At 48.0% G+C, this 13,564-nt stretch overlaps 1 protein-coding gene across 1 annotated transcript in view; it reads right to left on the bottom strand.

Moving 5' to 3' along the window:
• The window catches only part of CREB3L2 (cAMP responsive element binding protein 3 like 2), a 125,802-nt gene that overhangs the window by 47,855 nt on the left and 64,383 nt on the right, over positions 1 to 13,564 (bottom strand). Inside the window, exon 2 of the mRNA XM_003420222.4 lies at positions 3,117 to 3,333. Within this exon, the coding sequence (XP_003420270.1) occupies positions 3,117 to 3,333 (217 nt within the window). The remainder of the gene's footprint in view (positions 1 to 3,116; positions 3,334 to 13,564) is intronic.

Raw genomic sequence — 13,564 nt, 5'->3', positions numbered from 1 at the left:
AAGCTCCACCAAAACCTGTCTACAGGGGCGGCAGAAGTGAGAGGCAGATGCTACCATGAGGATCATCTACAAGTCAAGGAACCAAGAAATGCCTGGGCCTACCTACAGCGAGACCCTGATTTGGACTTTAAGCCTCCAAAGTGTGGGAAAATAAATCTTCAAAGTCACCCACTTGAGGTATTTATGTTACAACAGTATAAGGTAACCAAGACAGTCAGAAAAGGTACTGCAGCTCTGCCTTGGTCTCCTGGAGCTAGCACCAACTCTCCGACTACGTGAGTCTCCTGTGGAAGTAGGCCTCCTATCCTGGCAAAGATTCCAAAAGACTACAGGCCCAGCCTACATCTGACTTCAAACTCAAGAGAGATCCAGACCTGGAACCACCCAGCTGAGCTACTCCTGAATTCCTTATCCACAGACATCACAAGAGGCAACAAGTGATTACTGTTGCTGTGAGCCATTAGTTCTGGGGGAGATTTGTTACCCAGCCATAGATGACTAATACAAGAGGTATTAGAAAAGCCTTCCACCCAGAAAACCCGTTGCTGTCAAGTTGATTCTGACTCATGGTGGCCCTATAGGACAGAGGAGAACTGCCCTGTAGTGTATCCAAGGCTGTAAATCTTTTACGGAAGCAGAAGGCCACATCTTTCTCCTGTGGAGTAGCTGGTGGGATTGAACTGCCAACCTTGTGGTTAGCAGCTAAGTGCTTAACCACTGCACCACCAGGGCTCCTTCCCTTCCCATGAAGGAAAGGAGGGCTTGAAACGGAGGCATCAAAGGAATGGTGGGAAGAGTATAAGCAAAGCTGTGAAGGGAGCGTGGGGAAAGGCCACGAGCATGGCAGGTACAAAATGTCCCAAAACTGAATGTTATAAACAAAGACAAACAGAATCTCAGGATTAGAAGAAATCTTCAAGGTCATTTAGTCCAACTACTTGTCTAAAGCTAAAGTCCACTCTTCAAACAATACAACGAAGGCCGGGATTGCAATGAATTTATGCAAGCTGAAGTCCAGAAGGCAGGGCTCCCTCAGCTTCCCTCCGTGCAGGGATATGGACAGGAGTATTTCATCACAGCAGAGACTGGGCTCCTGCATCTGAACTGAGGTCCTTCCTGAAGGTGATTTAGATAAGAAATTGAGGGGGAAGCAGGAGGATGAGCAGGAAGAGGGGAGAAGAAAGAGGACAAGGAAGAGAAGGAGACAAAGAAGGAAGAGGAGGCAAAGGGAGAGGAAAAGAAGAACGAAAAGACAAAGAAAGTGATTTACTGAGATGCTATGTACCAGGCACTGCCCTAAGTTCTTCACGTCTATCATCTCATTTAACCCTTAAAACAATTCCACATCCTCAAATTATTTTAGTTCTATTTCCTCCCCGGACCCCACTCTCCCGAACTGAGAGAGAGTGGATAAGCCACAGGGCAGGAATGTTCTATCGTCAGCACCTAAGCCCTTGTCGGGGGAAATCTGAGCATATGGTTGAGACCCCCCAGGGTCTAGCCAAGAAAGAACCCACTCGTGGATCTGGGCATCCCCTGCAGAAAGGATACAGGGAGGGCCACATCTCCTGGGCCACTCATCAGCACAACTCTACTGAAAGGAAGAAGGCATGTTAGATGAAAAAAGAAAAAACCCACAGCATTCTCTCTCCCAAGGTATGATGGGTTACAGTCCCCGTTCCTTTGAAGCTACTCGCGGCTCTAAGGAGGGGCCCCCACAATGCTAATGCCCTCTTTGAAGAAGCAGGTACAGGCATCTGCTTTAAGCAAAAGGAAGTCAAGGGGAGCTTGTTGTAGGTTGCCATCTCCAAAAGATGCTGCCACACGGGCAGTGGTACAAGGATGCCCAGGTCAAAACCAGAAGAGGCCAAGTCCATGGCCATCCCCAACCATGCCATCCTCCTGGAAGGAGAGGGCATATGCTGGGCTGGAAAATAATACAGTTTTTAAGACTTCCTCCAGATGCTAAAATACCTCTAGGGAAACAAAATATAAAAAATTAAGTCAAAAACAGGTGAATGCCATGGAAGATAAAGCATATACCAATTAAAGGTCTTCAAACCTCCAACCTTTAGGCTAGCAGTTGGGCACAGACCATTGTACCACCCAGGGACCTAAGAGTAAGGACTAGAACAAAGCCCTAGAACCCTGGTGGCACAGTGGTTAAGAGCTCGGCTGCTAACCAAAAGGTCCGCAGTTCAAATCTACCAGTCACTCCTTGGAAACCCTATGAGACAGTTCCCCTCTGTCCTATAGGGTTGCTATGAGCAAAGGTTTGTTTTTCATACCTATGGATGTGATCCCATTTGGGAATGGGTTTTCTTTGTTACTACTGAGGCCACATTAGGGTTCATCTTACACCTAATGACTTTTGAGATTTAAAAAGAGCCAATTTGGCACAGAGAGAAGCCAGGTCCAAATGGAGGAATGAAAGCTGCCATGTGGAGATGTCCAAAGAATGCCCGGAATGTGGGAGAAGCTGAGACAAGGATTTTCCCCAAGAGCAGGGCCATCCCCTAGAGCCATCGCCCTGCTTTCAGACCCCTGGCCTCCTAATCTGTGAGGAAATAAATTTCTGTTTGTTAAAGCTACCCATTCGCCTTATTTCTGTTATAAAAACAAAAATAAGACCATTGCCATCGAGCCCATTCCAACTTATAGCGACCCTATGGAACAGAGTAGAACTGCCCCACAGGGTTTCTAAGGAGTACCTGGTGGAGTCGAATTGCCAACATTTTGGTTAATAACAGCACTAAAAACTAAAGCCCAATGCCATCGAGTTGATTTGGACTCATAGCGAACCTATAAGACACTTTAGAAACAAGGGCCATACTGGACTGGCAGGAATTATCAATCAGACAGATCAGCCTGGTTCGCGAAGGAGGCTCTGCTGCCCCAGCTCAGGCCACGCAGTTCCCGCAGGTTCCCAGTGGACACAGCCTCAGGTGCCGAACTGTGTGCTGGGTCCCCTTGCATTCCCCTTGCAAGGCCTCACACCCAATAGGTGTCTGGTTGAAGCAGGTGCTGATAATAATTTAACATTCTTCACACCCACAAGAGACTCAAAACCAGAGGGGTCAGGGTCAGGGCCCCCGATGTCCCTGGCTCCCAGTTACCATCATTGAAGCCATCTCCGGGGGCAGTGTGGCTGAAGGGCGACTGGGCGCGCGGCTCCTCACACAGGGAGTAGCTGTGCTCAGCCTGGATGAGGGGCGCAGGCGACGTCGGGGACGGCCCCACCTCCATCGACTCGCTCTTCTCCGAGAGGAAAGGGTCGTTCAGGAGCTGGCCCAAGACGTTCTGGGAGAACTCATCCAGAAGTTCTGAGAAGTGCTGCCAGAAACAGAGGGCAAGGATTCAGTTTCTCAAAACCTGGTCTGACTTTCAGGGCACGCACATTTCCTGAGGCAAATACACTTCTGCTTTACTCGCAGTCACAGATTTGCCAAGTTCTCTTCTCTATCCTCACACCTACATTTGTTTAAAAAAAAAAAAAAAATGCAGTTTAGCTCAACTAGTAAAGACTGTCTGCCCTGACTGTTGTGCTCTTTCCAGATCTATCTACATGGGATCAAACTGACAAGAGCAACGGGAAAGATGAAGACAGGAAACTTAGGGGCCGTAGGTTTATGTTAGCAGGGGAGGAAGAACTCAGAAGAGGAGGGTGAGAATGAGTGCAAAACTCAAAGGGTGTCATCAATGTCACTGAATCGTATGTGTGAACTGTGGAAGTGGTCTATGTTTTGCTGTGTATATCCTCGACAACAACAAAATAAAATTTAAAAACACACATAACAACAATATTTATACGTGGTTCCTTTATGAATTCGAATCGGGGACTGTGAAAATGGCGAGGGGGGCGGTACCTGACCTCCTCTATCTAAGTCACAACGAGGAAGAAGAATCAAGATCAACAGCCCGAGGCTGATTCCTACGAGGCAGAGGTCAGATACGCCCCCATCGCTACCAATGCTGACACCAACTGTCCCTCCCACAGCACCCTCTACTTGTCTGCTGGGTTTGATAATTCATTGCAACGGCCACACACAACTCACAGACCATGCTCATGATTATGGGGTTTTTTAGGGAAGTAACAGGTTACAATTCAGTCTCAGGAACACTCAGGATACAGTTCTCCCATCAGGACAGCCCTTTTCCAACCATGCTCGAAGGCACGCCTCTCCCTGACCCTGGGTCTCTCCCCAGAGGCACTCAGCTCTCTCTCTCAATGGGCCAGGAAGCCCACTATGCTGTCTCCTGCTGCTGAGTCTCTCCTGCCACCACTTCTCACCGACTTCAGGGTTACAGCTGCTCTTGGTCTCCTGCTTCCAGGAGATTGTCAGGGCAGGGATCCAGGGTCCAAAGGATATATGCTCTCTGCTCCTGGCTGTTCTTTCTTGGTGGTGATAGGATCTTCCTCTCTGCTCTGGAATTGGCTCTCTTTTAAGGCAAAACTGGCTAATTCCCTTGGTAGGCCACAATTACCCTATCACACAGTCCAGCCCCATCACCTGCGTGGGAGTTACAAGACCATGGCTAGAAAGGCCACACACGGAAGTAATTAGTTGCACCACAGAGACATTATATTCAGAATTACAAAACCCACAGTTGTAATACTTTGCAGTCCTTGAGTGGTAGAAACGGGGTTAACGCACTTGGCTGGTAACTGAGAAAGGTTGGTGGGTGGAGTCTAACCTGAGGTATCTCGGAACAAAGGCCTGGAGGTCTACTTCTGAAAAACCAGCCCTTGAAAGCCTGGCAGCGCACAGGTGCCACTCTGACACACATGGAGTCACCATGAGCTGGAATCAACTGGATGACAACTGGGTTTTAGTAATAATTTTCAGAAGACTAAAACAACTTCTTCGCCTCTTAAGGAGCACACAGGGTGCAGCTGGTTAGTGGCTTAAAATACAAACCATTTATTATTTCTCACTATCCTGTAGGTTGGCAGCGCGGGTCCACTGACTTTATCTGGCTTCCCTGATGCTGCCACACTCTGCCGGGAGGTCAGCGGGGAGCCGTGCTAAGCTGGGACAGGTGGAGGGCTGGTCTCCTTCTCAAAGAGGATGGATCGGGCTGGGCTTCCTCACACGATGACGGAAGTGTCCCACAGGGGAGAAAACCAAAGACGTCACACAACTTCACTTCCTCCAGTCTTGCGGTCAAAGCCAGTGTCAAGGGTAGTGTCAAGGCTGGCGGACACAGGGGTGGGAAGCGACTCCGCCTCTTGATGAGAGAGAGGAACGGCAACATCACGGTGAGGAAGAATGTGGGCTGCGGGCACGTGATTCACTGGAGCCACGGCTGCAACCAGACTACAACTTTTTGTACGAACAACATTTTAAAATAGGCTATCTTGTGTTTCTATAGTGGAGTCCCTGGGCGGTGTGAACAGTTAATACGCTTGGCTGCTAACCAAAGGGATGGTGGCTCGAGTCAACCCAAGGTGCTTTGGAAGAAAAACCTGGAGATCTACTTCCCAAAAATCAGGCATTGAAAACCTATGGAGCACAGTCCTACTCTGACATCCATGGGGTCGCCGTTACTAGGAGTCAACTCAAAGGTGACTATTTTTAATTACTGTATTGTTGCCAAACAATTTATCCCCAAAGATAGGCTGCTCTGAAGAATACATGGTTGCTCTCAAGGGCTTTGGAGCACCTGGTGGATCTGAACCACAGACCTTTTGGTTAGCAGCCATAGCTCGCTGCACCTCTTAACCACTGTGCCACCAGGGATCCACGGAAACCTTATGTGACAATTCTGCTTTGTTCCATAGGGTCACTGTGAGTCGGAATCAGCTCAACGGCAACAGGTTACCAAGTGCTTTAGCACAATGTCCCTTCTGGAAAAATAACCTCCGAGAAGCAGGTGCCAGCTGCGCCTAGTGGCCCACCCACACCAAAAGCTGGGCACAGGGGGAGCGCTGGGCAGGTCCCGGAGAGAAACAAACTGAAAAGAGGCCCAACCAGTCCCAACCAGATGTAGTGACTCAGCATCTGTGCTCACAATAATCAGCTCCCGCTGGGTCTCCTTGGCAGCTGTGGGCTCCAGGGCTGAGCGGACAGGTCATCAGGCCCCGGCTTGGCTGGAGCTGGGCCAGAATCGGCCGTCACTGATCCAGCCAGTGAGAGGGGCACTGCCGTCCTAGCGGCCAAACACCAGGGAGAAAGGCAAGGTAGCCTCAGAGAGAAAAGAACACGGGCAGCCTCCTCCTTCGATCCCAACACCATTTCCAGGAAGCACCGCTCATGTGAACCCAGGGGCTACAGCAGTTTAGTCTAATTGCTCAAAGACAGTAGCGTAAGAGCATTTTACTGCACTGCCCAACACTTCAGTCAGGCTCCAGGGGTTTACAAAGCACCTTCACAGGCCCTCCCTTCTCCAGCACTCACAAGCCTTGTGAAGGTGGCTTCAAGCCCATCGTCCCAGGTCCCAGCCACCTACTGTTGGCGCTAGGCCTCAAACTCAGATCCTTGTACCTCAGACGGCACTTCTCTCATTGCTTCTCCTGGCAGAGGTATTTGAGCCTCACGCCCCAACCGCACGCAGAGGTGTTGACAGGTACAAGGAGCATGATGACGTTGAGAAGAAAGATGATGTTGCTAGAAGTGGGTGTTTAACAAAAACGAGCAAGGTGCTTCCTGCAAGGTGGGCATGTCCCCTTCCTAGATGAGGCAATGAGGGCTCAGGGACACTCAGCCCCTTGCCCAGGGTCTCACACCTGATAAACGGTGCAACTGAGACACCATCCCACGTCCAGCCAGTCCCAGGCCCCATGCACTGTCCACCAAGCCTGCTTCCTGACGAGGCCAGCCTCTGAAGCTGATACACGTGGAGACGGGAGTTAAGAGAAAAAAGGAAAGACTCAGGACAGCCCAACACTATGCACCTGTAGTCCGCTGCACTGAAAAGTAGAACATGGAGGGATGGGTTAGATGGAGGGGCTCCAGGATCACTTTCTGGGGTTCACTGGCTATGAAGATGGAGATGTTTCCTTGCCCTTAACATGTTTCTGCCAAAGAGTTCACAGTAACATCACAGAATCTCTGGGTGGGAAGAAGAGGGTTAAACCAACCCCTGCCTCGTGACAAGAGCTTTCCTCACACGTCACCCTACGTCAGTAGCTGAAGGAAGACGCAACAATGTTCTTCGGAAATTTGTGTCAGAGTCTTGTCTCCCGTCATCTAGAGACGGAGCATTTAATGCCCTCCAAATCAGGGTCTCAGCCATGGTGTTTCCTTCTGTGAGCCTCTCTCCTAGTGTCTGCAAAGTCTCATCCTGCTTCATTCTCACACGTGATACCTCATTTCAATAACCGCCTTGGCATGCATGACACGGTGGGTTGCACAACACTGTGATTGTAAATTAACGGCACTGAGCTGTATGCTTAAAATGGTTAAGACAGCAGAATTTTATTTAAAATTTTAAAATTAATTTTTAAAACTAGCCTAACACAATTAAAACAATAAAATGTTGTCATTTCCTATTTGCGCACTGGCTTCACACATTGTTCTTCCTAGAATGTCCTTTCATTTCCTACCATATGGAAACTACTTAAGATAACAAACTTATTCTTTTATAAAGTCATGCCAGAAAGGCACAGTGTTAATTGTTCTTTCACTTCCTTGAACATCTAAAGCCCTTAGAACAAGTATCTCTTAATTTGGCATGTTTTAATTTTTCTTTGCTGTTCCTTTCATCGTCCAGTTTCTCAAATCTTTCATCATCAGGCCTTATAAACTCTATGACACACCTGTAACCATTTCCGCTCGCCCCCGAGGCTAGCACACACAACAGATCATATGCCCTCAATAACCATCTCTTATTTCCATCTGTTATCACTCTACCATATCCCAGCCAAGCAGAAAATAAATTTGAATTAGAGCCTAGGACCCCCCCCAAAATTGTAAGTAAGTGCCATTACATTTTTAAAAAGCATATCCAAGTTTATGAATCAGATACATGTAGGGAAATCATTCACCTACAAAGATTACTGGTTTCATAAAAAACTACCATGGCTCTGAGATACTCACACTTGTTTTTGTGGGTGGTTAACTAATTGCCAAATAAACTTGCAAGGAAGAAGGAGCTTAGGGTCTGGGAGGCCTCCTGCTGCTGCTAACTGCCCCAAGATCTGGGATGACAGCGTGTCTTAGTTACTTAGCGCTGTTTTAACAGAAATACTGCAACTGGATGGTTTTAACAAACAGAAGTTTATTCTCTCACAGTTTAGGAGGCTAGAAATCCAAATTCAGTGCACCAGGTCCAGGGGACTGCTTTCTCTCTGTATCAGTTCTGGTTGAACGTCTTTGTCATCTATCTTTCCCTGGTCTACTAGGAGCTTCTCAGCACAGGGACCTCGGGGCCAAATGACACGTTCCACTCCCAGTGTTACTTTCTTGGTGGTATAAGGTCCCTATTCTCTCTCAAAAGAGATTGATTCAACATACAACCTAATCCTGTAGACTGAGTCCTGCCTCTTCAACACCATTAAAACAAAAAACCCATTGCCATCTAGTCAATTCCCTATAGGATACAGTAGAACCACCCCATAGAGTTTCCAAGGAATGCCTGGTGGATTCGAACTGCCAACCTTTTGGTTAGCAGCCATAGCACTTAACCACTATACCACCAGGGTTTCCAATCAACACCAGAGGTTAGGATTTACAACATATAGGATAATCACATCAGATCACAAAATGGAGGACAACCATACAATACCGGGAATCGTGGCCTAGCCAAGTTAACTCATATTTTGGGGGACACAATTCAATCCATGACAGTGTGTCCTAGTTACCTAGTGCTGCCGTAAAAGAAGTATCATAAGTGGATGGCTTTAAAGAAAAGCAATTTATTTTCCCCCAGTTCGGAGGCTAAAAGTCCAAATCAGGGTCTCAGCCATGGTGTTTCCTTCTGTGGGCCTCTCTCCTAGTGTCTGGTGTCTGTCAGCTTGTAGAAAAGTCCTCACATGGTGTCTGTGTTCCGTGTGTGTGTGTGTTTATCACACTCTTTTTATAAGATACCATTCATAAGTGATTAGGTTTAGGACCACCCTACTCTGGTATGGCCTCATTAACATAACAAAAGAACCCTCTTTCCTAAAAGGGTCACATTCACAGGTGCAGGCGTTAGGACTCCCACACATATTTTGGGGGGACACAATTCAGTCCATAACACGTGGTGAGGAAGCAGGAGAAGGAGGGAAGGAAAATGAAGGATTCGTAATCTTTTAGTTCAAAAAAACTGGAGGCTCTCTCAGCAAATACAGTGGGCAGAGACTCCAGCGAGGAACTGCACTGGACACTGTGGGAAAGAAAGATCAGTAAACGTTACGGAACAGAAGACTGTCCTGAGGTATGAAATGACCTTGTAAATAAACCATCTAGAAAGTCTACACTGCGTCCACTCCTCCAGGGCGCTCAGGGAGCAGGTTTCAAACCAGCACCACCCTCCAGAGTCAGCCCTCCAGGCCTCCTGGGCACAAGCTGATGGCATGGTCCAAGAATGTTGTGGTTAACCACCTCAATCACGGACTGAAATTAAGAAGACTGTAACAACACAGAAAAGACTTCGGATATTTTAACTGAAAAGAGCAGAAGACAGAACACAGAAAAGGCTTTAGATATTTTAACTCCAAAGAGGAGAGCACAAAATTCTATCTAGGACGTGGCTGTAAGTAGATGAGATTCATACATGCAAACAGACAAGCTTAAAAAAAGAGAGGAATCAGAACAGTCGCTGTGGAAGGATGGTGGAAAACCAGCTGCCTTTAAGGCGATTCCGTGTGTGTCACAGTGGAATTGGGCTCCACAGGGTTCTCACTGGCTGATCTTTTGAAAGTGGATCACCAGGCCTTTCTTCCAAGATACCTCTGGGTAGACTTGAACCTCCAACCTTTCAGTTACCAGATGAATGCTTTAACAGTCTGCACCGGCCAGGGACTCCAGGATAGTGGTACCATGGATTAATTTTTCTTTTTAAGTTTTTTGTATTGTGCTATAATTGTTGCTTATGCTGTCATGCCATGTATTTTGGGGCTCAGTTTCCTTATCTATACAACTGTGGGGGTTGGGGGCAACGTAGGAGATGGACTGGGCATTGGACTTGATAAGTGGCTTGTCGCCTTTACTGATTCATGAATTCTTTTGAGAATCTGATGAACACACAAATGCACAGTACGATTTTGGGGTCTGCCTGCCTCTAAAAGCCTACCCACGCTGGAACAGGGGTTCCATGGGTCCCTGGTTAAACACTCCCAGCAGAAATAATAGCACCCACGAATGTTTCTAGTCATTGCTAACAAACTACCCAGCTGCAACACTGCATAATTTTCTAGAATGTTGCAGGCACTATAAGATGGAGCCACAAAAGCTTTTAAGCTTAGGAAAAGGAGGAGGAAAAACGCCCCCTCTCTGCTTCAAGGGTGTGTTTAGTTTGCTTTGACAACCCTGCCATGGCTGTGGAGTGGGCAGGGTAGGAGGTAAGAGGTTTAGAAAGCAGAACTTGGCTGGATCTCAGGGAGGGTCCGTCCACTGGCTCCACAAGGACTGTTTTCACCAGCCGAAGCCTCAGGAAACCTTGCTGCCCTGGCTGCTGGCGGAATGACTCACTCTCGGCCAGGGCAAGAAGGCTTTTTACTTAAAATCACAGCTGGGAGCCTCGCCTAGAGCACCCGGATGCTTCAAAGACCACAGCCAGAGACATAGGGGCACGCACCCCCTACCCCAAGCCTCTAAGAAATGATGGCGGACACGCCTCAATTCACTTTAAATAGCAAGGTCTCATTACTGTTTTGACCAAAGTTTCTACAATCAAAGGGGGGGAAATGCAGAACAGAATTTCAAATTTTCATGCAATTCAGACTTCCTGTAGCTGGAGCCACTGAGGCTGGATGAACCCCTGCAACTATTGCCCTGAGAAAATCTTTATACCTTAAACCTGAAAACAAAAATATCCCTGAAGTGTTCTTTAAGCTAAGCAACACTTAGCTTAGTTAGCAAAGAATATTTGACTTGAGCATTGTGCTCTTTTAAAGAACTATATGCTCTCTTAAACAACGGCAACTTGAAAGGTCAGATAGGAAGCTTAGGGGGCAGTGAGTTTATGTGAGTGGGGGAGAACAACTCAGAAAAGGAGAATGAGGATGGTTGCACAACTTGATGAATGTAAGCAAGTCACTAAATTTTACATGTAGAAATTATTGAATTGGTGTGTATGTTCTCCTGTGTATATTTTCAACAACAAAATAAAATACGAAGAAAAAGCAAGGTCTCCCTCCAGCAAAACACACAGCTCACCAGTAATGGTTTTGGAGAGCAGGGTCCACCAGGCCAGGGTGAGGGGGAGAAAAGCAGGGTCCACCAGGCCAGGGTGAGGGGGAGAAGAGCAGGGTCCACCAGGCCAGGGTGAGGGGGAGAAGAGCAGGGTCCACCAGGCCAGGGTGAGGGGGAGAAGAGCAGGGTCCACCAGGCCAGGGTGAGGGGGAGAAGAGCAGGGTCCACCAGGCCAGGGTGAGGGGGAGAAGAGCAGGGTCCACCAGGCCAGGGTGAGGGGGAGAAGAGCAGGGTCCACCAGGCCAGGGTGAGGGGGAGAAGAGCAGGGTCCACCAGGCCAGGGTGAGGGGGAGAAGAGCAGGGTCCACCAGGCCAGGGTGGGGGGGAGAAGAGCAGGGTCCACCAGGCCAGGGTGGGGAGGGCACCTGGGTCCCTCCCTCCTGGAAGAGACAAGGGGCCCACATCTCCCAGACAGCCCACCTTAGGCCCAAACTGCTCTCCCCCAAGCAGCCATCCACGCACATGCTTGAGAAAGAGGCAGATGCCAAACGGAAGATCTTATCAAGGTCACAAGAAAAAAATGGCTCCCAAGTCAAACCCCTTCACAGCCGACTTCCAAGAACCTGTCCCAATTTTTGGGGGGGTACCAAGATACAGGTATACTATGCATTTCTCCAAGTAAAATTTGGGGCTGAGCCTCGGGACTTTTCACTACTCAGGAGGTTTTGTTTGTTTGCCTATTAATGTGCTGCAGGGGTATTTGCTTCACTGCAGTTTCACAAGCAATAGTGAAAGTTGGTTTTTAAAGAGCTCCATTCCAACGTGCGTGCTTTTGTTTGCAGTATCTGGATACGCCTTTCTTTGTAAAAGAAGTACGTGAAACAGGTTTATCAAATTATAAAGGCATCACCCTATCTAACCAGGTGTCACAGAGACGCCGACTCAGGCTAACCTTGTGTGTGTCGGAGTAAACTGGGCTCTACAGGGCTCTCAGTGCCTAAAATTTCATAAGCAGATCACCAGGCCATTCTTCTGAGGTGCCTGTGGGTGGACTCGAAACCAAACTTTTGTCCAGCAGTCATGCGCTTAACCATATTCATCACGCAGGGACTCCGTAAAGGCACTGGGGAGGGGATGCTATCTTAAGGAACCCTATTATAAACCCATGGAGCCCTGGTGGCACAGTTGTTAAGAGTTTGGCTGCCAGCCAAAAGATTGGCAGTTCGAATCCACCAGCCGCTCCCTGGAAACCCTACAGAGCAGTTCTACTCTGTCCCATAGGGACTGACTGAGGTGCAATCAACTCGATCAATGGCAACAGGTTTGGTTTTTTTATTATAAATCCATTGACACAGTAAATTCTATTTTTTAGTAAAAGGAGTCACCCCTAATTTACTTAATATGTAAATATGGAATTTTACATATGACATTTGCTTCAAGGGAGATGCCCCACTACCAAAGTCTTTTAAAGTAGGTAATTTTCAGTTTTCCATCATAAAACAAGTACACATAGTGAAGCACTCTCTACATGCAATCCAGTTCTGAATGGCCTACAGTAGTTCTTCTCAGCTTAATGTGTGCTGTGAAAACTCCATTGTTCCATTTCTAGAATATCTACCCATAAAACAAACAATCAGCTGGCAAGATTAAGACAGAAACATCCGGGGTGGTTCCTGTTGGCAACAGAGGGTCAGCGGGAGGGTATACAGAAGTTCATGGCCTAGTCCTTAGCTCATCTGCAGTTACAGCTGCAAAGGCCCCCCCCCCGCCCCCACACATCCATGAACTCCATTTTTTCTGAACCCAAAGTGCCCTCCTTAGCCTGGTAGAGGGTCTCCCTCCCATGGCCCCAGGGCATCCAACCAGCCCCCTAAGGAATAAAAGCAAGGATAATAAAACTCAGTAACAATAATGATGCCTTCCATCTTCAATGCAGAGTGATTTGCATGTGACAAACCATGTCCACGTCATTATTGCACCCGATCTTGACCTTCGTAAGATCAAGAATCACCCAGAGGCTGGTACTGTGGAGTAGATGAGGCGGCCTGGTTGTCGCCCCCTTCAGACTGCACTCCCTGCATAGCCTCCCAATCACCAGCACTGAGCACCCGGAGCTCAGGCTCCTGGTTGTTAAATATGTTTTTCATTTCAGCTTGGGCCTGAGGGTAGTCAACCTCCCTGTGTCATGGGAGGGGGCCCACAGGCTCCTCTCAGAGCAGGCAGAGCCGTCCCAGAAATAAGATATAGTCCATATCAGAGGGAAGAGTCTTCCGGTTTGTTTTCAG

The sequence above is a fragment of the Loxodonta africana genome, chromosome 8, assembly GCF_030014295.1.
Source record: "Loxodonta africana isolate mLoxAfr1 chromosome 8, mLoxAfr1.hap2, whole genome shotgun sequence".
Taxonomy (NCBI): Eukaryota; Metazoa; Chordata; class Mammalia; order Proboscidea; family Elephantidae; genus Loxodonta; species Loxodonta africana.
Note: the sequence above shows the minus strand (reverse complement) of the source record. Positions and strands in the feature narration are given on the sequence as shown.